At 44.9% G+C, this 24,151-nt stretch overlaps 1 protein-coding gene across 1 annotated transcript in view; it reads right to left on the bottom strand.

Moving 5' to 3' along the window:
• CSMD2 (CUB and Sushi multiple domains 2) overlaps positions 1-24,151 on the bottom strand; it is a 638,485-nt gene that overhangs the window by 283,947 nt on the left and 330,387 nt on the right. Inside the window, exons 11-12 of the mRNA XM_049775147.1 lie at positions 9,399-9,502; positions 7,591-7,703 (exon numbers count right to left, since the gene is read on the bottom strand). Of these exons, the coding sequence (XP_049631104.1) occupies positions 7,591-7,703; positions 9,399-9,502 (217 nt within the window). The remainder of the gene's footprint in view (positions 1-7,590; positions 7,704-9,398; positions 9,503-24,151) is intronic.

Raw genomic sequence — 24,151 nt, 5'->3', positions numbered from 1 at the left:
GTCAATTATGTCTCAATAAAACTTGAACAAGATATATAGGAGTAAGTGAGGAGAGGAAGGGCCCCTTAAGTGAGAGAAGAACCCATTTAGAGATTCAGGGGAAACTGAGGTAATAATGGCAGTAGTAATGCTAACTATCCTGCCAAGGTAACTTCTGTTCCAATAACTCATAGTTTGCATGCCTGTTAGGATCTGTCAGTGCATATTATCTAATGACTCACTCATTCTGATGGCCACCATGTGAGCCAGGTCCTCTGATCTCAATCTGAAAGCTAAGAAAACTGAGGCATGAAGAGAGAGCATAAAAGCAGAAACTCTAAGACACAAATGCAGATAAGTTGGTTCCAGGGTTTGCAGCCATGGTGCCAGGCTGCCCTCTATCAGAATGGATGTGGAGGTGTGGAAGCAATCAGCAGAGCTAGCCTGTGAAAGAGAACACTAAAGGAGGAGCCTGGGAACCATTTCCTTCTCATGGGCACTTTCCAGCATGTGTTTACAAAGCTTGCTCTGCCTATTGCCTGGAGATGGGTCTTAAGGGCAGCAATGTTGGAGGTAGAGATCACTTATTCATTCTAGTTAGTATGAAGCACTGTGCAGGCTCTGGGGTGCCAAAGAGAGAAGCAGGCAGACATATCTCCGCTTCTCTGGCACATCCATTCTTGTGGGAGGCTCCCAATTATGAGGAGATATTCAAGGGCTTCTTGTCTGGGTAGTACTCAAGATGGAAATGGTAGAAAAATCTGAGAGATCTACAAATGAGAAAGACAGGGTCCAGTGGAGAGTAAAGACAAAGGAGATGCAGAGTTCTATCTTGACTGATGCTGTGGCCTTGCACTTGGAAGCCCCAAAGGCAGGACAGTGCCCCTCCCCACCCACGGACTTTAACCATGATGGCTCCAGGCAGGGATTCTAAGCTCATTGATTCTAAACTCAGAATCTGAAGTCTCTGGTCCAGAATCTGGGATTGGGTTTGTAGATTGTGGAAGCTGCCCAGAAGGATGAGACCATCCTGAGAGAGGGAGAAGACTTGGAGCAGACCCAGAAGTGTCAAGAAAACTGTCAGACTCGGCAGAACCCCAGATTGAAGTCAGGGGAAGATGAGGTCTCACACGAAGGGAAGAGAGAGGGCAAGGAGGAGAGAACCAGTGGCAAATGCTGAGGGAAGCTTAGGTAAGATCAAAATACAGTTCAAAAAAGGAGAATGTGGTTTCCACAGCATAATGCTGACTTGGGGAAGACTGAGTGTAAAGCTGTGGCCAAGAACAGTGCTCTGGAAAAATATTTTGAAGAAATTCTGCAAAAATAAATTTTGCAACATTTCCTGGCTGCAAAAACAGAGGAGATGGGCAGGGGAGGGGGATTATGGCTTACACGGAAATTTATGAGTGTTAAGCAATGATGGAGGTTAGTTTAAAAACATTTGTAATGTGAAAGAAAATGGACCATATTTAAAGATATTAGAGAAGAGAAAGAGGGGGTGCATGAGATTAAATAGCAAATAGAAAATTAGGTGGATAAATGGTAAAAAAAAAACAGCCTGGGGTTAGAGGATTAAAGATGCAGAACCTTATAATGTGGAGTGTTGGTCCTAGAGTCCAGGAACCTTCTGATCCCCAGAGAGAGGAAATAAGGGGTGATGACAGTGGGCTTCCAGGTGAGGATAGAGGTTTATGGGAGCCTGTGATATCACCAGTTGTTCTCCTAGGAGAGGTGGGGAAAGGACAGGTTTTTCTGACAAGCAGGCACAGTCACAGGATATAATACTAACACACATGTATGAAGTCATTGCCATGGGGAAGAGGAAACCAAGTATACACAGGTTGCCAAATGCTATGGGCCCACAGAGGGTGAAGATGGCACCATCAAAGGTCACTGAGGAATAGAGCAGGGGGGCTCTCCAGAGCTATTGGTAAGGGGTTCATGTTGGAATAGAAAAAGGGACAGCAGGAATGATTGCATGTGTGTGTACGGGGCTGGCTTTGGAGAACTAGAAGGACAAGAAGCTGAAGATACTGTTAAAAGGTGGTCAGGTATTAGCTACAGGCTTGTGCTAAAGGAAACAGGCAAAGAGGGGGACATGTGGGCCAAGGGAAGGACTATGAGCAGAGGCATAGGAATAAGTTAGGGAGCTGAGGGACAAGGTCTCCAACCCAGGACTTATGAAGCCATGTTTCCAGGGAGCACAGCAGGACCAGGTCTGGCAGAAGGGAGAGAGGTCAATATAAAAGGAATTAAGATAGCCAAGAACTGGTGATGGCAAAGCTTTGGGAGGAGATGCAGAGGTCACTGATGGGAAAGTGCAGAGATGGGTATCTGCAGAGCAGAGACTGGCTGACTAGGCAGGGTGATAAGTCTCATAGATTCAGGAAACTCTCTCACTAAGGTGACTAAAGGGGAAGTCAGGCAGAAGGAATCATCTGATAAAGAGATGAAAGAAAGTAATAAGGGTGAGGAACCAGCACTAGAACTGACTGGAGGAAGAGGGGGGAATGTAAGTGGGATGTCTGAAATATTCAGAAGTTCCTTTTAAGATGGCCTTGGAGTGGGTGGAGACTGACTCTATCCCTCCAACACCACTTGTCCTGGTTTGGCCCTTTTCTGCAAGCCTAGCACCAGTGCCTACTGGGAGCACGGGTACAAGGCCTTGCATTCCTGTAGAGGGTTCCCTGTGCACGCCTCCTGGCCTTAAGGCACTAAAACTTGACCCTCTGGTCAGCTGCTGATAGAGTCTGATGTTAGGGCTCAGAATTACAAATTTAAAGCCAGTGTTGACTGGGAAAGGGTCATGCAGGTAGTTTCCTTTATCATTTAATGTAATTTCCATTTCATGAGCATTTCTCTCTTTTTCTCCTTTTGCTGACCCATAGCAAGCTGGGAGATCCAGGCCATGTGCGGGCTGGGCTCTGCTGCTCCAGGCTTTCGCTTTCCCTCTCCAGCTCTTTGATTTCTCTCATCTGTCAGCCACCTCGCTGTCTTCTCCCCGGGTTTTCTCCTGTCTAACATTATATTGGAGTTGTCTTTCATGACCAAGGTCTGTGAAGAAGAAACTGCATCATGTATCTGATAAATCCATATTCTGATGATGAAGGGCAGTGCTGAATAGAGACAGGAGGGGGTCCAGGCCTGGGGAGCAGCCTGCAGCCTTTGATTTGTTCTTTCACAGATCCCTGTTCCCTCAGCCTGAGTCATGGCTTCTTCTCTCCCCACCCTTACAATGATGCCACATGCTACCCGGCCCAGCTGGAGTCACCTCCTCAAAGCAGCCCTCCCGACAGCTCAGTTCAGCTCAGCTTAGAGAGGGCCCTTTTTCTTTTCTTCCTCAGCTTCCCTTCAGAGCCCCAACTGTCCTCTGTAAGCATCCATCCTTCCTTTGCTCAATCACTGCTCCAGACAGTGGGGTTTAGAAAGCAGAAGGGGACAGAAAGCTCTGGTTGAGCATCAGGGAAAAATGGATTCACCAGCCCTGCACCAAACCCTTCTCTCCTTTTTTCCAGGCTGACTTCTTTCCTTCCTTCTGGGTTCTTAGGTCCTGGAGTGGATGCCGGAAGAAGGCAGGCATTGATTATGCATCATCAGTCTCTGTGAATTCCACACTCAACACAGTGCCTGAGCACAGAGAACTCTGCTCTGTGCATGTACCCAGCTACTATTTGCTATATGCAAACTATGCCATGTGCCATGCTCTCCTACTTCTGAGCACAGAATCAAATAAGAAGGTTCTTCCAAGGACCGGGCGGTGGCACTGGAGGTAAGGTGCCTGCCTTGCCTGCGCTAGCCTAGGACAGACCGCGGTTCGATCCCCCGGCGTCCCATATGATCCCCCAAGAAGCCAGGAGCAACTTCTGAGCGCATAGCCAGGAGTAACCCCTGAGCGTCACAGGGTGTGGCCCAAAAACCAAAAAAAAAAAAAAAAGAAAAAAAAAAAAGAAGGTTCTTCCACTTACTTCTGGGCACTTGTACATCTCTTTGCACCAAATTTACCCCAATGGGATGATAATTCAGTATGTATGAATGATGAGGGCAACTTTCTGCCCTCCTGTCTCCTTCCTCTGCTCACTGCAATGACACATCACAGGCCAAAAGTGGTGAAGAGGGACATACAGAACATCTTGGTTGCCTCCAGGCATTCTGTTTTCATCCCAAACTGGAGTTTACCATCTTCAAAAGTCTGTGTGGTTAGGAAGTGTTTCACTGACAAACCACTTTCTGCCAAATTCTGTCCTTCAACCTTATTCCCAATCCCAGGGGGCTAGGCCATATTTCAGTGAAGAAAAGATCTTGCTGACTTTTCTTGAAGAAGGTAGTTTTGCTACCTCTAGATGTACCCAAGAATGTCTTTAGGTATACCTGGGAGTGTCTGAAGTATCATAGGAGCTCATAGAATGCTATAGGAATGTTCCTGTTGCAATTCCAGGCTGGAAGTGGGAGGGTTTGGGCCACTCAACTTCTGGGACTAAAATAAAAGGCAGCTGAGAAAGCCAGTAACACAGTCCTTGCAGTGGGAGGAGAGGCAATACTGGAAAGTCATGGTGTCAGTCAGTGTTCTGGTCTCCTGCCCTTGGCCTCCCTTCAAATCTGCCTCCACCACCCTTTCTTACAGGAAGCCCACCAGATCTATCAGCAGAGCTGAGTTCCTGAGAAGGGAAGTGAGGATTTTGCAAGCAGGGCTGTCTTCTCCCTCCAGAGCCTTTAGGTGCACAGTTGTCTCTAGCCCCTTCCACACGCAGCTTTTAGAACCAGCCCCTACCCTCACTCAGGAATGCCAGACTAGCTTCTTTATTCTGAAGCCCATCTCAGCAGCCAGCTCCTCCATGAGCTTTTTATGCTGCTCCCAATCAGGGTAATTCCCACCTTCTCTTCTTCTGCTGTAATGAACTCAGGCTATGACCTAGGTGAAGGCAATTTATTTTCCTCATGACTCTGATTCTGAATGGCACATGCCCTACAGAGTAGGTTTTGGAGGGTGCTGACTGCCCAGATCACCTTCTTTTACACACAAGATCCTTCATACTTGGGCACCTTTTCTGCAGCATTGCCACCCTTGCCTCCCCCAAAGCTCCAGGCCAGATCCCAACTCCTGCTTCCCTGGGGCCAACCTCCCCAATTTAGCATTAAAAGGCCAGGGAAGCCAAGAGACAACCAGAATGAGGCTAAAACTTGTTAGCAAGTTGTATGTAATTTTATAATGTTTCTGATATGTGCTAATTGCCTGTTCCTTAAATATTTCTTGTTCTACTGGGAAGCAAAGCAATTGCAACTGTGAATGTACTTCCTACAGCTGGCGGCCCCCATGGAGGGGAACTGAGTTTTGAGGCTTTGAGGACTCTGGGAAATAAATTTTTCCTACACAGGGGTACCAACATTTTATGAATGTGTGTATATGTGTGTGTGTGTGTGTGTGTGTGTGTGTGAGAGAGAGAGAGAGAGAGAAAGAGAGAGAGAGAGAGAGAGAGAAGGGGGAGAGAGCATAGAGAGGAAAGAAGAGAGAGAAAAAAGTGAGCAGAGTGCTTGCAAGACACTACAGTGTGACCTGCCTGGCCCGAGAAAGTGTGTGTTTCCCCTTAAATCAGGGTGCAAGTCATTAAAGATGATGGGAGTGTGTGGACCAATGCCTTTTTCATGTAGAGAACACCTGTTCCACCCCCTTCTTTTCCTGAGCTAAGAAATCTGTCTTGCATGCAGGTCAGCAGGCACTGGGGTGCTAGCCAGCTGATGAAGGCTGGGGAGCTGGGGAGCAGTGAAGGAATTCTATGTCAGTCACCTGGGCCATCTCTCTTAGGTCTTCACATCATCATTCCCTCTTCACAGACAGACCTAGCTTCAGAGATAAGCAGGGAATAGCAGGGAAGCCCACCAGAGGCAGCAGAAGCCCCTAACAAACTAGCTTACTCTGCCACAAGTCTATGGGGCCAGAGGAGAATCACTGAAAGGCAGGTAGAGTGGGTGAAAGGGGACTGAGAGGGCATTGGGAAGGGAATAACTGTACCCTGTATAAGTCTTCATCCTTAAATCCTACCTGCTCTTCTGAGCATAGAGTGTGGGCCAGGCCTGAAGGACCATCCCTGTATCAGACTCATCCCATCGCTTTTATGGACAATAAATCCTCACTAAGTCTTCTGATAGCCTGGGTAGTCAGGGAGAAGGTGGGGGTTAGGGTGAAATGTTGGCCCAGCACCAAAAAAAATCACACAAGCATAAGATACCAGAAAAAGAGGGCCAGTGCAGAGGGAGGGGGTGTTGTGAGACACACTGACATCCAGGCTTGAAGAAGCCGCTCTCTGCACAAGCCATATCCACTGTCACAAATGGGTGCATGATAAGCTCTTTTTATTAGGGAGGCAAAGCTGAGTTCTGATGGCAGAGGATTCACAGCTGGAATTGCTGGGATGCATAAGCCAGCTGGGTCCAATTCCCAAGTCCTACCCTCTTCGCACACCTCTCCCCTGCACACACATGTAAGAAGTCCTTGTGGGCAGGCCTTGTCTTTGACATACAGGCATCCCACTTCCCTGATCACTACAGGATCAGTAGTCAAACCCAGGACTTGGGCTTTTATATCACTTTGTCTGTTGTGATCCCAATACTAAACATGGTGCAGGAGTCCAATCAGTTCTGGCTAAGTGAAAGGAACAGAAGATCTAAAAATGTGGGCCAACCACCTGGACTCAGGCTCAGAAAATTTGATCCATCAGACTGAATCAAGGATTTGGCTTCTAAAAGGTTTTATAGGGAATTGAAATTCGGTCACTTTGGGGAACCCTTAGTGTAGGGGGCAAATCAGAGCTTTGGAGGGAGAAAGAGAGAAAGGGAGGGAGAGAGAGGGAGAGAGGAAGAAGGGGAGGGAGAAAGAGGGAGAGAGAGAAAGAAAGAAAGAGAAAAAAAGAGAGAGGAGAGAGAGGAAAGAGAGAAGAGAGAGATAGAGAGAGACAGAGAGAGAGAGAGAGAGAGAGAGAGAGAGCATTTTGCCAGATCCTGAACTTCTGTGTAACCCAGAATAGGCGACTTCACCCTCCTGATTCTCAGATCCCTCATCTAACAAAGAGCAGCCATGGACAGTTGTCAGCTTTGAATGAGATAAGGCAGTGCTTTTCAGCTTTTAAACGTCTGTTTGACTACAAATCCACTCTTGCAAGCTGGCTTACAAGATCTAGCATAGGAAGGTCACCCTCATAGACACCTTGATCTTCAGTCTGAGAGAGAGAGAGTATATGTACACATTTGTGTGCATGTACACAAATGTGCATATGTGTATGTGTGGTGGATGGTCTGGGTATGCAGCCCTCATCACTGTGACACTCAATCAGGCTGCTTGGGAAGCTGCTGACAGCAAAGCTTTAAAGGCAGGTTGGAACTGAGGAGTAGAACAGATGTGTGTGTCTGGTGCCGAAGGCCCCACAATTCTAAAGCTATATCCCCAAGAATCCTCATATCTCCCCGGGAGACCTAGCAGACAGAGGAGGCTGGGGCTGGGCTTGGAGAGGTTGCCAGTGCAGAGTGAGCTGAGAGACAGCTGGTTGCACCCCCAGCCCCCAAGTAGCATATGATTGGGAGCAGGTTCATCCAGTTCCTTGGAAGTTCAAGAGCAGTTACCTTCATAAGAAGCCTTGAATCCGAGGGAGCTGCCACTGCTGTCTGTCTGGAAGAGGAGCCACATCTGATGGTGGGTGCTGACAATGAGATCTGGGACTGACGTACCTGTCAGGCTGGCAAAAGGGAGAGATTTAGAGGTGTGCACCCTACCATGGACCCCCCAACAGGCTGAATACTGACATATGAGCACTAAATACATATGCAGAAGTGAGCTCACTCTAGGAAAACTTTGAGCCCCACAGGGTTCCTAGTGCTGAAGCTCAGGGATATATGCTCCATGTGCTGGGAGAACTCCTCTTCTCAGTCATGGGTGGAACCTTGCTTGCGAGTGCAATACCCAAACCCAAGGCTCAGAAGTATGTGGCCTCAATGGCTCAGGGACACAAAGAGGGAATCAGATTTCTCCAGCAATCTTGGATGGTTTGTGTGAACTTACTGTAGAAGAGACATGTAAGACCCTTTTCTCAAGGGAATCCAGCCATTTCTTCTTCCTTCTCTTCTAGCAGAAATTGAAGGCTAAAGTGCATCCATCACCCAGCATAAAGTTCTCACAAAGGAGAAAGTTGAACCATGGGAGAGACTGATCTAACCATAGTGGCCAAGAGGCTCAGTTACCCACTGAGATAGGAGTGGCTAATCCCCACCATACAGATGGCAAGATAAAAAGAGAACAACAGGGTAGTTGCTTTTCAGAAGTCCCATCTGTGGGAGGTCACAGTACAACTTGAGTTTCTAGAGGGAACCTGACTTCCTACTTCCCTGGGACCAGGCCAGTCACCAGTGCAACTGGGGAGTGAGATTAGGAGCGGGCAATGAGATGAATGAAGTGGAATCTTTACTCCACCTGGGAGTCTTGGAGCTTGGATGATGTTACGATTCATAGAAAGAGTTGACTTAACTAAGGAGAGGATCAGTATTCCAAGAGCAACCACCAAGACAAATCTGGGGACAAGTCCATGGGGACTCTAATCTGTTCTCTATGACAGTACTAAAAGGCTTGAATGAGAGCCTTTCAGGTCTCAGGCCAAGCCAGGGCTGGCTCATATCTCGGAGTGAAGGTTAAGGCTTCTGCTTTTCCTCTAAATAGCAGACGTGCCTGGTTTAGTCACATGCATTTCTCTGAAGCTCAGATATCATGAATGTTGGCCTAGAAAGAACTTTCCTGGCAGGGAAGATGAACAAGCTTCAGGTTTTTAAAGCTGGGACACCTATTTTGAAAGGAGTCTTCCTGCTTCCAAGAGGGGTGAGCTCTAGGGTCTCTCCAAGAGCACAGCCTACTGTATGGCAGAATCTCAGGACACTATGATCAGATCTTTTCCCTTGAGTTTCCCTCAGCTTTTCTTGGCTCAAGAAAATATGGCCACCAGTTCTCTATGTCCAAAGTCTTGGTAAGGATCCATGTTCCACAGAGTTCTGAGTCTTTATGGAGGGGGCAGCTAGTGCATGATTCTGGGGTCTATCTGAATCACACTGTAGACATACAGGACACTGAGACCAAACTGCATAGTGCCACAAACAGGCTTTTCAGAGATGCATGAAAATGCATGAAGATGCTCTTCAGAGAAAGCATGGGGAGTGCCCAAGCTCACACTCAAATCTTGCTTTCTCCTGCTTCCTAAGAGGTAGCTCTGACATTTCCTACAAATCCCTGGAAAATAATGGGGGTGGGCAGGGTGGACAGCACCCACTTTCTTGGGCCAGAGCAGAGAGGCTCAGGAAGGGTAGCTGAAACTAGGACCATAACTGAGTCCCCATCCCTGTGGCAGGTCCCCAGCAATCTCGCATGCTTTACAGTCTGTTTAACTTACATGTAGAGGACAGTTTTCTGGTCCCCGTCCTGCCCTCCATCCCCAACTGTCAGGGTGTCATAGCCTCTCTCCAAGTCAAATTCCTCAAAGGCAAGCTTGATCACCTAGGAGGGAGCAACAGAGTCAGGGTGCAGGCAGGGGCTTTTGGGGAGACACCATAGCATCAAGCACAGGTAGACAGTTCTTATCTGTGTCTCAGAGTCCCTGACACATCCCTCCCACCCATCCTGCACAAGTTGGGGTCCCAAAAGAGCCTCTGCATGTCTCTTTTCTGAGTATGAACTCTTTCTGGGCAATAGTCTCTGGGGTCCCCTGATGTTTTCCAAAGATGTTCACAGCACATCTGGCCAATTCTGGGAGACACCATGGCAACACTAGACACATCTGGTGAAGTGCGGGATGATCAGGCGCCTTCTTCACGCTCCAATACACAGAAGTCCCTGTGGGCATGGGGCCGATTTTCCCAGCCACATGTAGACTCTCAGCTCTCTGGTCCCCAGGGACCCACAGAAGTTTCTCTCCACCTCGCCTCTGCTTGTTTTCTCTCCATTTTCCTTATTTGTTTACTTGTTGAATAAATGAATGTTCTAGGAAGCTGATTTCAACACAATTGCATTCTCTGAACGAGTTTTCAGTCCTGCCTTTCACCAATATTTACTAAACACACACCATTTGCTAGCCTAGGAGGTGGGTCTCCACATGGTCCTTCTCTCACCAGGCAGGGAAAGTCATAGTGGCAAGCTCAATGGCAAGGACAGTGGCAGCACATAGCCCAGGGCAGCTCCCAAGCCTAGCTGGAGAGTAGGAGAAACCCCTGACATTGGTGACACCTGAGGGACTTCTAAGGACAGATTCCAGCAGGTCTATCAGGCCCACAGGGAATGGTATTTGGAGGATACAAGTGCACAAGGCCCAAACTTGGGCAGACAAGGAACATTCCAGAAAAAGAATTCAGTCTTTGATCACATCTGCTAGTAGCTTCATGCTGAGGACCAGAAGATGAGAAGAGAAAGCCCAGAAGCTAAGCAGCTTTGTCTGGTGCCAACTCCAAATGGTCTCATACCTTTCCTATCCTCCGGGTATTGTGGTTCATCCTGGGGAATTGTAGGCGTTGAAGAGTTTCTAAAAGTGGGTGACAGGGATGCGTAGTTGTGTGATGCTAACGTTGATCTAGCTGCTGGAATGGACATTGTCATGGCAGGATAGAGGCTGAGGAAGGTTCCATGCTGGCGAATTAGGGAGGTAGGAAATGGAGGAGGGCAGCGGGGCTAGAGAGAGACAGGTCTCTGCACTGTACGAGGCTGGGAGGGAATGTGGGACCCAGTGATCTTTGGGCTTCTGTTCCTAGCAGCCCTGATTGCTACCATCTGATTCAGATCTCTTTATCCATGTCTATATGATGCAAAGATTCTCTCTCCTAATGGGATGGTGAAGATAATCTGTTGTCTTATATTCTTCAACCCAAAGAGTAGAGAACATGCCTATAGGTTCCCATTTGGGTGGTTTCCTTTTCCAAGTCAAACAGCCCCATCCCCTCTACTTTCAGGGTGTCAAGAATGTCTTGTATCAGGTCCTTCTGGTTTTCTCAAGACTTCACAAATGTCTGCAGTCTTGCACCAGTGTGGGACATACAGAGAGGGGCTTTGTGCTTTAAGAACATTCCAAGTTTCAGGCAGGAAGATGAGAGGGGAGAAAGACTGAGTGGAGTTAGGTAAGGCTGCTTGGAGTCCTGTGTGAGCCTGTGGGAAGAGCTGGACTCAGTGAGAGGCTGAGGAAAGGACCAGGATCGAGGTGGAGTAGGGTTAGGGAAGGGGCCTTGAGACAAGTTTGCATGTGCAGCAATTTTGTCATGGGAAGGATCTGGATTTTGTGCTAAGATGGAAAGGAACCATCAAAGGCTCACAGGGTGGTAGAAAGCCAGGAAAGTGATGGCTGGGCTGTCATAATAGTGAAGGTGAGAGGCGAGGGAGCAGTGAGTCCAGGGTATCTCAGAAAAGAGGGAACAGACCATTGTGTTGCAAGTGAGTGGGGCATGGAAACTCTGACTCTCTCCTGGAGCAGTCAAATACATATATCCTTATTCTTCAAGACCAGCAGCCACAATCCTGGGGCACTGTTTAAGCTGGACTCTCCAACCAGTGCTTATGCTTACTCTCCTTTCTAAGGAGACAGTTGGTGGGTTCTACCTGGTAGATAAGAAGGGGTCATTAAAATCTGCTCACTGTACTTCTCAACCTCCAGCCTAGGTGGTGTCCTGAGCTCCCACATCCCCACTCATGACAGACTCTCTCAGGCTCATCTTGTCCCCGCTCTACGCCCATCTCCCCCCTGAGCTCTGAGTGCTCCCTAACTTACCTTCCTCCCCTATACTAGGATCTTCCCAGGTGGTAGGGCCCCATCTCACTGCCTCTATCCTCCTTGCCAGGGGAGAACATGTGCCAGCTGACTGCTTGGCACTTGAGTTCTCACATGATCTTCTACAGAGGGTGATTCTACTCACGGTGGCAGCAGCCCTGGGTGCAGTTGGGTAGCACTTTCTGTTTATTTACTTAAAAGAGGAGGGCTCCAGGGGCACTGGGTGATTTTTCTTTTTTTCTGTAAAAGGGATCTGGCAAGCCAAATGAGCTTGGGAACCAAGTTGCGGTCATGGGTCCTGGAAAGAGCGACACAACAGATCCTGCACCTCTCTGGATGCTGACCTAAGTTGGTCACAGGAGCATAATTGGTTCTGACTGGGCACAGTAACTCTCTGTATAAACAGTCTGAATTGGGCATACAGTTAGGACTGCACCCTCCATACTGGCATATGAGCATCTTAGATGCAGACCTCGACCTTTCTCTTCTGGAAGATTTTTTAACTCAATGTGTTGGGCTCTGTTTTGAGAACCTGACACAGAGCAACCCAGGTCAGACTCCAAATAGCTGTTCTGAAGCCCTCTCTGGTAAAAAAAGAGAAAACTCTGACATAAAGTTGTTCAACTTTTCCAGGTCACACAGAAAAGTGTTAGAAGTGGACTCACCAGAAAGCCAGAGGCTAGGCTCTTTCCCACTCTGTTGCCTTGGAGTATTCCCATGAATCTGGGGTCCTGAGGGAGGGGTCCCCATGCTCACTTAGCTGCCCAGCAGGCACTCAGAAAACACCTGCTGTTAGATGAGCAGAGTTCTAGTTTGGAGGGGCACAGTCTTTGCAGGGAGTGAGGAGCCTCCTCCACCTATGCACCAGCACCAGCCAGCCCTGGCTTAGCTTGGTCACCTCCTCAAATGAGAGCATATGATGACTGGGTTTGTAATGGGAATGGATGGCTCTGAAGGTCGGAACCCAGAGCCATAAAATGATCCGCATCACTGGCTCAATCAGCCATCGACGAGAACTACTTTGTACAGTGCTGGAGCCAATCACAGAGGCTAATTACGCCAAGTAGCCTGTTCCCCATTCACCATGCTGCAGCTTAGGGACGACCCTGTACATAGTCTTTTTGTGCTTCTCTCCCCCTCCTGGGCTTTGTGGCCTTTGTTTAAAGACAGGATTCAGGAATGACTCATTAGTGAACATGCAGATCAATCAGGCTCACAAGTGGCATTTGGAGGTAGGAGAGTGGCAGTCCACGAAACAGACGTGATCAGAGAGGCCCATTTGTTCCTGGCTTAGACACCCACTTCACCCATTAGGTAAAAGAATAATGACCTCATCATGTCAAACATAATTACTGAGCACCTGCCCTGTGCCAAGCACTGAGCTAGCTGCTTCTTGCCAGCGGCCACAATGGCCTAAGTTGAGAGCATAACATCAATGCCAGGGCTCCAGTGCAGATACCGTGTTTAAGGCTGGAAAAGAAGGGAGAGGTGCTGGGTGGGTGCCTGGAGGAGTTGGGCAGGCTGGCTTTGCAGGATGCAGCAGGGTCTGGGCTCTATCCCAGAAACATTGAACTAGGAGGGAATAGGGAAACAAGAGATGGAGGATAACAGACTGGCCGGGTCTGCAGTGGGCCTCTGCCAGGCCACTGGAAGCAATAGTGTCTGACTGATAGGTAAGCTGGGGACAAATGGAAGCTATAGTATGAGGAAGGGTTAGACACAGTGCAGGTGGCACAGACTCCAGGAGCAGGAGGGAGGGAATAGTAGAAGCCTTGTGTTTCCAGAAAGGGGCATCTGGTAGGTGTGGGGAGTCCCTGAGACTGAACCCCTTTTCTAGAATTGGGTCATGAGATAGGTTCAGTGCAAAATACATACCATAGGTCCCAGAGAACCACCCTTGATTTTGGAGGGGAAATGGCATTGCTGTAGGCTGTGGCCAAGTTCAGGAGAGACTCACAGGCTCTGAGCACCTTTGGGCAGTGTGGGGGTCATCTGAGTCCAAGAGAATAGGAATATGCTGTTTGTTCCTGGTGGCCTTTCATCTTTCTGCTCTATTCAACTCTCCTGGCCCAGGGGCCTTCAGAGTAGGATCTGCATGATCCTCAGGCCACCCCTGACTTGTGGGAGCTGTTTAAGGGGATCCCTAACCTAGAAAGCATTCTTACATTCTCTCGCAAACTCCTGCCAAATTAAGATGATTATTTTTGTACTTTAAGTGATATGGCTACAATAATGTTCACTTTCATGGTTTGTGTGAGCAAAGTGGCTTCACCTTCATTACCAAAGAGCTCTAGAGCCTCCACCACTGTCCTGGGCTCACTTCTATTTGTCCTCCATCCATCTCTACTTCTCTGCTTAGTAATCTCAAATTTACTATAAAAATTGAGGGTTTTTCTTCATTTATTACTGTCTATACCTTCATTTTGTATCATTATAGAACACAGATAAGTGAGATAATTCAGCATTTATTCTTCTCCTTCTGACTTATTTCACTTACTAGGAGGCCCTCCAGTTCCATTTAGATCCCAGAGATTGCATCATTCATTGATTCTTACAGCTGTATGTTACTGCATTGTGTATACAGACCACAGCTCCTTCATCATTCATCTGGTGGTGTCTTGTCCTACATTACTATATTAGCCCAGCAGCAGTCCAGCACCAGCCATAAAAGAATTCTACCCTTTAAGAAAGACCTGAATGACCTGAATCAATTGAATCAATTGTCATTGGCTGGCTGGAGCTATAAACACACACACACACACACACACACACACACACACACACACAGTGAGACTCTATGTGGAGAGTCAGTGGCAGTTGGAAGAGGCAATTAGAAGAGCAATCTGACCGAACTGTTTCTATTCCTGGCTATGACTTTTCTCCCTGATTTCAACAGATCTTTGACTGTATCTTTTTGGACTACTTATTCTTTACTTTGTATACCTGTTCTTTTTTTTTGGTTTTTCGGGCCACACCCATTAGATGCTCAGGGGTTACTCCTGGCTACACGCTCAGAAATTGCCCCTGGCTTGGGGAGACCATATGGGACACCGGGGGATCGAACCGTGGTCCTTTCCTTGGCTAGCACTTGCAAGGCAGACACCTTACCTCTAGCGCCACCTCGACGGCCCCATATACCTGTTCTTTTTACCTGGCCCTCAATCAGACCTTAATCTGGTCCCAAACCCAGCTCTCTCTTTTCCCCTTTCTTCCTCTCCTGGCCTAAGGTTTTGTCATAAGGCCACTGTCTTCTTTATTTAAAAAGGCTTAAAATATCTTGTCAGTGTCCTGCATGCTCAGCCTCCAGGCTTCATGGACTCTAGCAGTTGGCATGGGACCTAACTGTCAGAGTTCACAGGGCCCTCAACCTACCGGAGGCGGAGCAGGCAGGACACTGAGGTTTTGTTTTTGGTTCACAACTAGTGATGATCAGGTTTTAGCCCTGAACCAAGGATCACTTCTGGTGATGCTCAGGGACCACATGGGATGCTGGAGATCTAACCCAGTTGGCTGTGTACAAGTGTGCTCTGTCCTCTGTGCTATCTCCCAAGCCCGTTAGTTTTTTTTTTTTAGAAGCATTTACACTGTGTTCTATCAAGATCAAACCAGGCAACTTTTCCACAAACAGTTAATGGGGTTATATTTTTACCACATCCTCGCCAACACTTGTTGTTTCCAAGCTTTTTGATACACACATTCTTACATTTACAAAGTGTTGAGAAAACAAATACATAAACCACCACAAATATGAACGTGCAACCAAAACACATGGTCCTCTAAGCCAAAAATTTTAATTATCCAGCTCTGTATAAAAAATGGCTGGCTCCTGTACTACAGCAATAGTTTATAAGTGGAGTTTCTGGTATCCTGATATTTCTTTAGATATTTCTGGAACTATGAGCAGAGGTGGAGAAGTCAGAGTAGGCAGGGCACTGCTACAGTCAAGATCTAACTAAATCTTATTCTTATTCTTACTGAATCCTATTTTGGTTTTCTGTGACAGAGAGCAGTGGATTTTATAACCATCTCTCTTCACCCTTAACAAAACCCCCACTTTATTTGGGTGAAGCAGGCAGGAGACCTGCCTGGCTTCACATTCCATTGACAGGATTCTAGCAGTGAGACTTGAATTCTGGGTGCTTTGGGGCATTTCCCTGATTTTCTCCCTGTTTAATCTGGAATAGAGATGTAAGGCAGAGATCAAGTTGCCTTCTTGTGAAGTTCTTTTGAAGTTCCTGTGGAGTTTTCTAGAAGACACAATCACAACCTAATGCCTGTTTGACTGGGAAAAAAAAGCTTCCAAGGCACCACAGAAAAGTCGGCCAGCTTTGATCCTCAGGATACAGTTCAGAGAATAAAAATTAGTTTTTCTATGGCTCCTTACCCTTCCTGACTAGCACTCTTTCTGCCAGGTGCTGCTCCAGGCCTGCTTTCTTCCTTCAGGAGCATTTTCAGCTCCTAAAGACTGAAAAGTTCAATGTGAGGACAGAACTGGTACAGTACTTCCAGGGGCTGCTGCCTGGAGCCTGGAAGGCTGAAGAGGTAGCTCTTGGGGTGGTGAGATGAAGATCCAGGAGGGAAAGTGAATATCTGAACTCTCAGGAGTTATAAGAGGGGCTTCAGGTGGCAGAGTTGTGGTGCAAGCAGTAAGATATCTGCCTTGCCTGCACTAGCCTAGGACAGACCATGATTGGACCCCCAGCATCTCATATGGTTTCCCATCCAGGAGTGATTTCTGAGTGCATAGTCAGGAGTAATCCCTGAGTGTCACTGAGTGTGGCCCCCAAACCAAAAATAAATAAATAAATAAATAAAAAAATGAGGGGCTTCAGCAGTAATTCAGAGTAAGATTTTTCAGGTGGGCGAGGAAAAGAGCTTAGCAAGAGAGATAAGAAACATTCAGAAGTTCTGGAGCTCTGGTCACAAGCTTCACTGCCTTATACACTCACCACTGATGGTGCCTTCTGTTCCTGTTGTCATCTGAGTTAACATATGCAGGCTCTAGAAAAGCAATGCAGGTGCCAAAGCAATGGCAGGTGCCATTGGCATGAGGGCATCATGGTCTAGGAGAGATGATCTAAAAATGGTGTTGTACCAAGTAGAGGGAAGACACAGTACAAAAGGATGAGGAGATGGAGGTGCTACAGATTCATGAGACAAAATATCCTGGCTGGGGGAATGGGCATGGCCGGTCTTTAGGACCAGAGGGTGGGTGGAAACATGGAGGCCATAGATAGTTCTAGGCAACAGGGAAGAGATATTTGTTTTAATTGTATTTGTTTTATTATATTTTTAATTTGTTAACTTACTTTTCATCTAAATGTGTCTTTATATTTAAAATGATTTTTAATAGATAAATACAGTTGATTCTAATGACTTTTAAAAAAAAAAAAAGACAAGTGTGGAAAGAAAGGACTCAACAAAGGCCATTATGGTGCCCAGGTAGGAAAAAGGTATGGGAGGCTCCCTGACTCCAGTAGCCTACACACACACACACAGAAAAGGTGTGTGTGCATGTATCCATGTATGTGGATGTGGATGTTTGTTGAATGAGTTAGTGAATGGACCCAGGGCCAAATGCATTCTGAACATTTGTACTAGCTGTTAATGGCTGACTTAGTTATTTTTTCAGTTCTCTGAATCTACAAAGGAAAGAGTGGTGTGGACCCTCCCTCGGGAGGTGAATAATCAAAAGGCAATAATTTAGGGATCTCAGTTTGTGAAATGAGCTTTCCTAGCTGCTTCTCTTCCTTGTCCTTTCCTTCTCCATGGTATCCTCACTGTCCCTACCCCAAATCCACCCTCCGCCCCCCTTGCTTTCTTCTGCCAACTTTTCCCTTCATTTCTCAAAAAGGTGAATTAACTTTCTCAATGTAGTCCAGCTCATGCAAATTGGATCATCTGTCTCGAGTTCAAACTGAGAAGCTGCAATGGTAAGCAGATGTGTGCAGGCGGGGGGCAAAGAGGCAGGTATGTGTTACACTCCTGCCCACAGGAATTTCAGTCAAACAGAAAGCCTGAGCAGGAAGAGACCCTGGTTCCAACCCAGAGGAGTCACACCCAAGGGTACTCCCTGACTTGGACAGGTCTCTTTCATCAGTGATACAAGAGAACAGATACAGGCTGAGCTCTCCTTCTGTGTCATGTACTGTGCTCACTGCAGAAGAGATCTGCAGAGCACTATTTGGGATTACTCAGGAACACAGAATATTCTAAACATTGTACAAATGTGATATGCCTGCCAATGAAAGGACTGATGAAGTGCTATAGGAACAGAGGAAGGAGCAAGACTAGAGGGGAAAGAAAGGAGTCTCAGATGAGGTGTATGGGATGCAAAAGGAGAGAGGAAAAAAGGAGAGATGTTTGCCTGGAAGACAAGGGAAGGATCTGGGACTGGATGTTGCCAGCAGAGGTTTTAAAGGGTGTTATTGTGGCTAGGAGCAAAGTTTAAGGATATGCTCTCCAGAATAATGTGCCACTGACACAGACTATGTCACACAGAGCTTCCTTTTATTTCTTCTGCGTCCATTGAGCTGCCCAGAGGAAAGACTGGGTGAAGGGTGCAGCCCAGCACTGGCATCATGATACCAACTCTGGGCTTTTTCAGCACCAGTGTATTGACTCTCTTTTTGACATCCTGTGTCTAGTCACCAGGACATCCTCAGTTCCCTCCCAGCTTAGTCAGCAGAAATTGGACCAGGGGCTAGAATTCCAGGAAAGTCCTCAGGCACCTACCCCAGTTTCCCAACAGGAACCTTTGTATAGAGTCACCCCAGGATTGTGGAAGTCTTCAGGGCTAAAGCCAATGTTATCTTTTCATAGTTTTTCTAGAAAGACTTAGATATATCAGCTGGCAAATATCCTACCTTCACATATCATCCTCTTTCCCTCCCATCTCTTACCTAAACTGTGGTTTTTTTTTTTTTTTTTCAGTGTCTTTCACTGGATCCCTTTGTCTGGAAGCATACTGCCACAAAGGCTTTTCAAAATATCCAATTATTTTTATTCTGTCCATAAAGGATTGCCCATTCCTTAGGCTTCTAGTCTCACCCATGTGCTAATGAGATAGCAAGTACTCTTTTGTCCTGAACCCAGATTTATCCAGTTTCCAATCAGCATATCCAAATATAACTGGCCAAGCCAGAGGTATTTCAAACATCCCATATTTCTCCACCAACTGCTGCAGTGCATGCTCCTCCTCTGCCAAATCTTGCAAGGGAGCAAGTCAGAAAAACGAGTTACCCTTCACCTCCTCCTCCATGTTCATATCCAATCAACCACCAAGTCACAATGATTTCTCTTCATCTCTTTCAAATTGCCTCACCTTTTCAAAGTCTTGGCTTAACTGTTCTCACCCCCTCTAATCTTCTCATAACTGTCAGAGTAAATTTTTTAAAGCTCAGATATTCTTGCTATTGGTCTGGGTTAGAAGAAGTGGCCTCTTCTCTTCTGAATATTAGTCCCAGTGTTCTCCTTCACACATGCTCCCATCAACTCTAAGACCTTGTTCTACCTTACAGCTATTTAGACGCATGGTGGTGGAGCAGAAAGACTAGCTTTATATCTTGGCACTGTCTTTTACTGGCAAGACACTACAGTTAAGTTTCCTAATCTTTTGACTATCAATGACTTAGTTTTTTCATCCATCAAATGGGACAATAAAAATATAATTAACTGTGCTATTTAAGGGTGAAATAAAATCATTTATAGAGAAGGCTTAGCTCAGTATATAATAGGTATACAGTAGGATATAGTTATTATTGTAATTACCAACAACCTAACCCATATACTCTTCAACATTTAATTCACTAGGTTGGAGAGATAATTCTATAGTTTTAAGCATATTTTGCCTGTGGGAGGCCTGAGTTTCTTCCCTGGCAGCCCAGGATCTGCCAAACACTAAGAAAAGTGACCCACAAGAACTGAGCCAAGAAAACCCTTGAGTACCTAAGGGTAATTGCCTTCAGGATAAAGCTCAACCCTCTTTGCCAAGCACTTGGGTCTACTATGTTTATGGCTCTTTCTGACCAACCTGGGTGCCTCAGTTGAGAGATTTTTCCAAACCTTCATGCTTGCATATTTTGAGCCATTGACTCCCAAATCTGTTCGTCCTTCAAAGACCCTACTCTGGTGTCACCACCATCAGCTTTCCTTGCTCTTCTTAGTAGCTCCTGCCCAGGTCTCCCTGGCATCCTGATTACCCCTCCATCAGCACTGGCTCTAGTCTTTCTGTTTCAGTTATTTAAGCTCATCTTCCCTCCCACTTGCACATGGACAGACAGCATACTATGAGGATGAACCAATGATGCTCAGTTCATAGAGTGTACTATGATTTTAAAGAAACTCAAGCCTACTGCTGAAGGAAACAATACAGGGCTCTGCTTATGGTCCAAGCATATACCTGGCCTTCTGGGGCCAGCTCACAACAGTTTTGGGGCCACTGTGTGTCTTAAGGAGACTCCTGTCCATCAGTTCTAAAATTTGAATCTATGCATATGTAGCCTCCTTTCTGCATGATATACTCTTGGTTCTCTGACCATGTGGAGTCAGAATAGGAATCATCAATAAGTTCTGAAACCCCTCAAAACTCATCGAATACTGAGAATGCCCTCCTGAGCTGAACTTGGAGGGAATGTCTTTCATAGGGTCTGAGCAATCTAGAAGATTGCAGGGACAGTGACTGTTATTGGACCACTAACCTCCATACCTGATCCATGCCAGATCAAAGATAAGCCATCTGGGAGGTGGTGAATCAAATCATTCTTTCAGGAAGTTCTCAGACCTTACCAAAACTCCCTGAACTACACTGTCATTCATAGTCAAAAGAAAACAGACTAGTATCTCTAATAGTGTTCAAGAAAGACTCTCAAAATCACCAATTCAGTAAACTCAAGGGACATCCCCTACCCTCACCCATGTGACTTGAATATCCTTATTCACCAACTAGGTTCATAATAAGCAAATGGTTTGCCCAGATGTTACTCTTTCCTTATAAAAAGTCCTACAGAGGCTAGGTGGGTGCACTGATCCAGGAAATGTGGTCCTGGGAATACTTTGGTCTTTGACTGGACAATTTAATAATGTTGAATAAAATTTGAAAAGAGCCTATAAGGTTTTAATCAGCTATATAGAGAGCCTCTTGGACTGAATTACATATCCCCTAAAAATTTCTGTTGAGCCCAAAATGCTGGTGGCAGGGGCTTCAAGTAAAGTCAGGCATAAGGGTGAGCAAGACTTGGGTTCAGTCATTATCCTCAGCAGAGGCAAAGAAAACATGAGTTCTTAGGAAGGAAAAAAAGGCCACATGAGGACAATGGAAGAGGAAATTGGTAATGTGTTAGAGGCGCCTTTACCAACCACCAAATGTGCTGGCACTTTGATTATGGACTTGCATCCCACAGAACTCTAGGAAAATAAATGTCTGTTGTTTAAGCCTTCAGTCTGTTGTATTTTGTTATGGCAGCCTGAGCAGATGAATATAGTAATAACAGTCAAGAACACCGAACACAATCAGTGTAGGAGTCCCAAATGTGATAGAGCAGGAAACTGGTTTTAGTCTTGAGTTTTTTTATTTTTTTTTCAAACTGCTTATGGTAGAGCTTTAGGATTTGGGGGGGGGGGGTAGTGGTGGAATTTGGTCCATACAAAATGGTGCTCAGGGCTTACTCCTGGCTCTCTGCTCAGTGCTCAGCTTTGGAAATCATATGCAGTGTTGGGCACTGATCCTGGATCCACTCACATACAAAGCAAATGCCTTATCTTTTGTATAATTTCTCCAGCACTGAGCTTTGATTTTGGCATTCTCTTGAAAAATAAAGATAGGAGATGAAGGCCAGTATTATCAAGATGGGCAGATTGACTACAATACTCCTAAATATACCTAGGATACATAAACCTCTATCCACAATATGAGTATAAACTGAAAATAAGCTTGTTTTTCTGCTACCTTCATTAAAAGGGTGAAGATGCAGGCTGGTTTTTTTGTTTTCAAACCTTGACATTTTTTGGACAAGAAAGAGAAACCTCCGCGTTTGCACATGCTTTGATTTGAAATTCTCACATAGATAATTTAGTCTAAAGAGGTTCCCTGGCTGGCAAAGCACCCAGGCAGGAGTCAGAAGCAAATGAAAATGCTTCTCTAAGAATCCTCCCTTTTTCAGGGCTCTAAGAAATACCACAAAGTGTATGATTCCAACCACACAGCAAAAATGAGCTACCAAGAAGGAAGTACAGTGTTGGGAGTGAGAGGCGAGGAACACAAGCAACAGAAAGATACTCATAAATAGTGGCCATGAGGATTGGCTGGCACAGATAATAAAATAGGAATGTTTGATATAGTTAAAGAATTAAAGCAGAATCTTAACTCCAGAACAGGAACATAATGAAAATAAATAAATAAAAGAAAAGAAAAGAAAAAATAAATAAAGATAAATATTTAGTAATTTCAATAGTGGTTAGCTGTAGCTGAATAAAAACAGTCAATATAGTGATACTTAGAAAAATAGAAGAAACTCAGAAGATAGAATAAAAATATATAATATATACCACCAGAATTCCAAAAGCAGAAGAGAAAGATATTAAGAAGAGCTGAAAAAGATAACAGTTAAAATTTCCCTCAAGTGAAAGAAACTACCAATACATTCAAGAAGGTTCATGACTACAAACAGGATAAATACCCAAACGGCCACAAATAGACTCCAGATAGTGAAATGACAAACAAGAAAGACCAGAATCAGACCAGAAAACCAGGAGGGGGAACACTTACACAGGAAGGCCAATGAACTGACAGTGGTGTGCAGCAGGAACCCTCAACTGACTGAAAATCATGCATCTGGTATACCAGTGCTCTTTGGAGAAGAAAGTGGAAACAGATATTTTCAGACCAATAAGTGCACTTGCATCAATAAGAAAATAACGTTTAATATAGGGGGCCAGCACATGTCTGGCCTATATTTGATCCCCAGCATCCCATATGATCTTCTGAGGTTGCCAGGAGTGATTTCTGAATGCAGAGCCAGGAGTAAATCCTGAGTGCCACCAGGTGTGGCCCAAAAACCAAAAATAAATGTGTTTTTTTTTAACATGGGGTCTTTGTCATAATTCTTTCCAAAGGAATAACTACTGTGCATAGAGGATTAGTAAATGGTTAAGTGGAAGCCATGTCAGGAAATTCAAGTGGATGCTGGTTTTGCTAAACAATGTGGTAATGTTTGTCAGAAAATGTCAGACAACATGAACACAACATATGATACAGTCTAAGTTGGGAGAAAGAAATATAAGTCACAGTGTTCTTAGATCTCTGATTATTTTGGAGGAATATAAAAAAAATCACTATTTAACATTAGAATTTATTAAGCAAGTATATTAATATTTCTAGGGTAGTAAGAACAGAATTATTGTCTGGTCTAAATGTTGAAGTTAAAGGAAAGATTGTCAGGGTAGATGATTAAAAATTCATCATTATACTACATATATATATGTAGACACACTCATTTTATGAGAAAGTAAAAAAATCGAAAGAGAAATAGGAAAAAAAATATTAGACCAAAGACCCAAAGATGTAACAGCTGATGTAACAGCTGGGGAGGAAAAGCTTAAAGGTCAAAACATTACTACAGATAGACTCATTCTATAATTGGTTTTGGAAAAGTAAAAATTTCAAACAAAATATATAATTCTCAACTTGGATTCTCTATTAAGACAGTTTCAAAATATATAAAACAAAAATTGACAGAACTTTTAGGTCTAATAGACACATCCACTATCACAGTGGGTGATTTAAAATGGCTTCCTCTGCAATTGATAGATCAAGAAGACACATGAAGATGTAAAGATATAGACACAATTAATAAGGTTGGCGTAATGGTCTCATAAGAGCTTAAGACTGAAAAGCACACATCTTTTTCTTTAAAAAAACAACTTTTACCTAGAAAAAAATCCAGATAGAATATATGAGAAAGTTAACACTACTGATCCAAGTAGCACATCTTAAAAAATCTTATGATTCAAATACACACAATGTTCTATAATCACAACTTTATAATTAGTAAAAAACATATGGGAAAGATATTCTTTTGTCTGAAAATTAAGAAGTATTTCTAAATAAGTCCAAATAAAAAAATGAAAATATAACAAAACCCAGAAAATATTCATAATTAAACTATAATAGAAATACAGTTTGTAAAAACTACAGGATTATAGACCAAAATTTTTTAGAAAAAAGTGAATAGATCTAAATATTTAAATGTGATTGAAATATAATTATCATAAAATTTGAAGGAAAAAGAAAAAAATTATTTAACCCAAAACCCAAAAGATAGCTGATCTAACAGCTGAGAAGGAAAAATTAGAAAAATAACAATGTGGGGCTGGAGTGATAGCACAGTGGTAGGGTGTTT

Source organism: Suncus etruscus, chromosome 6 (genome assembly GCF_024139225.1).
Source record: "Suncus etruscus isolate mSunEtr1 chromosome 6, mSunEtr1.pri.cur, whole genome shotgun sequence".
In the NCBI taxonomy this organism is placed as follows: Eukaryota; Metazoa; Chordata; class Mammalia; order Eulipotyphla; family Soricidae; genus Suncus; species Suncus etruscus.
The sequence above is the reverse complement of the archived record's forward strand: the minus strand, read 5'-3'. Positions and strand labels throughout refer to the sequence as shown.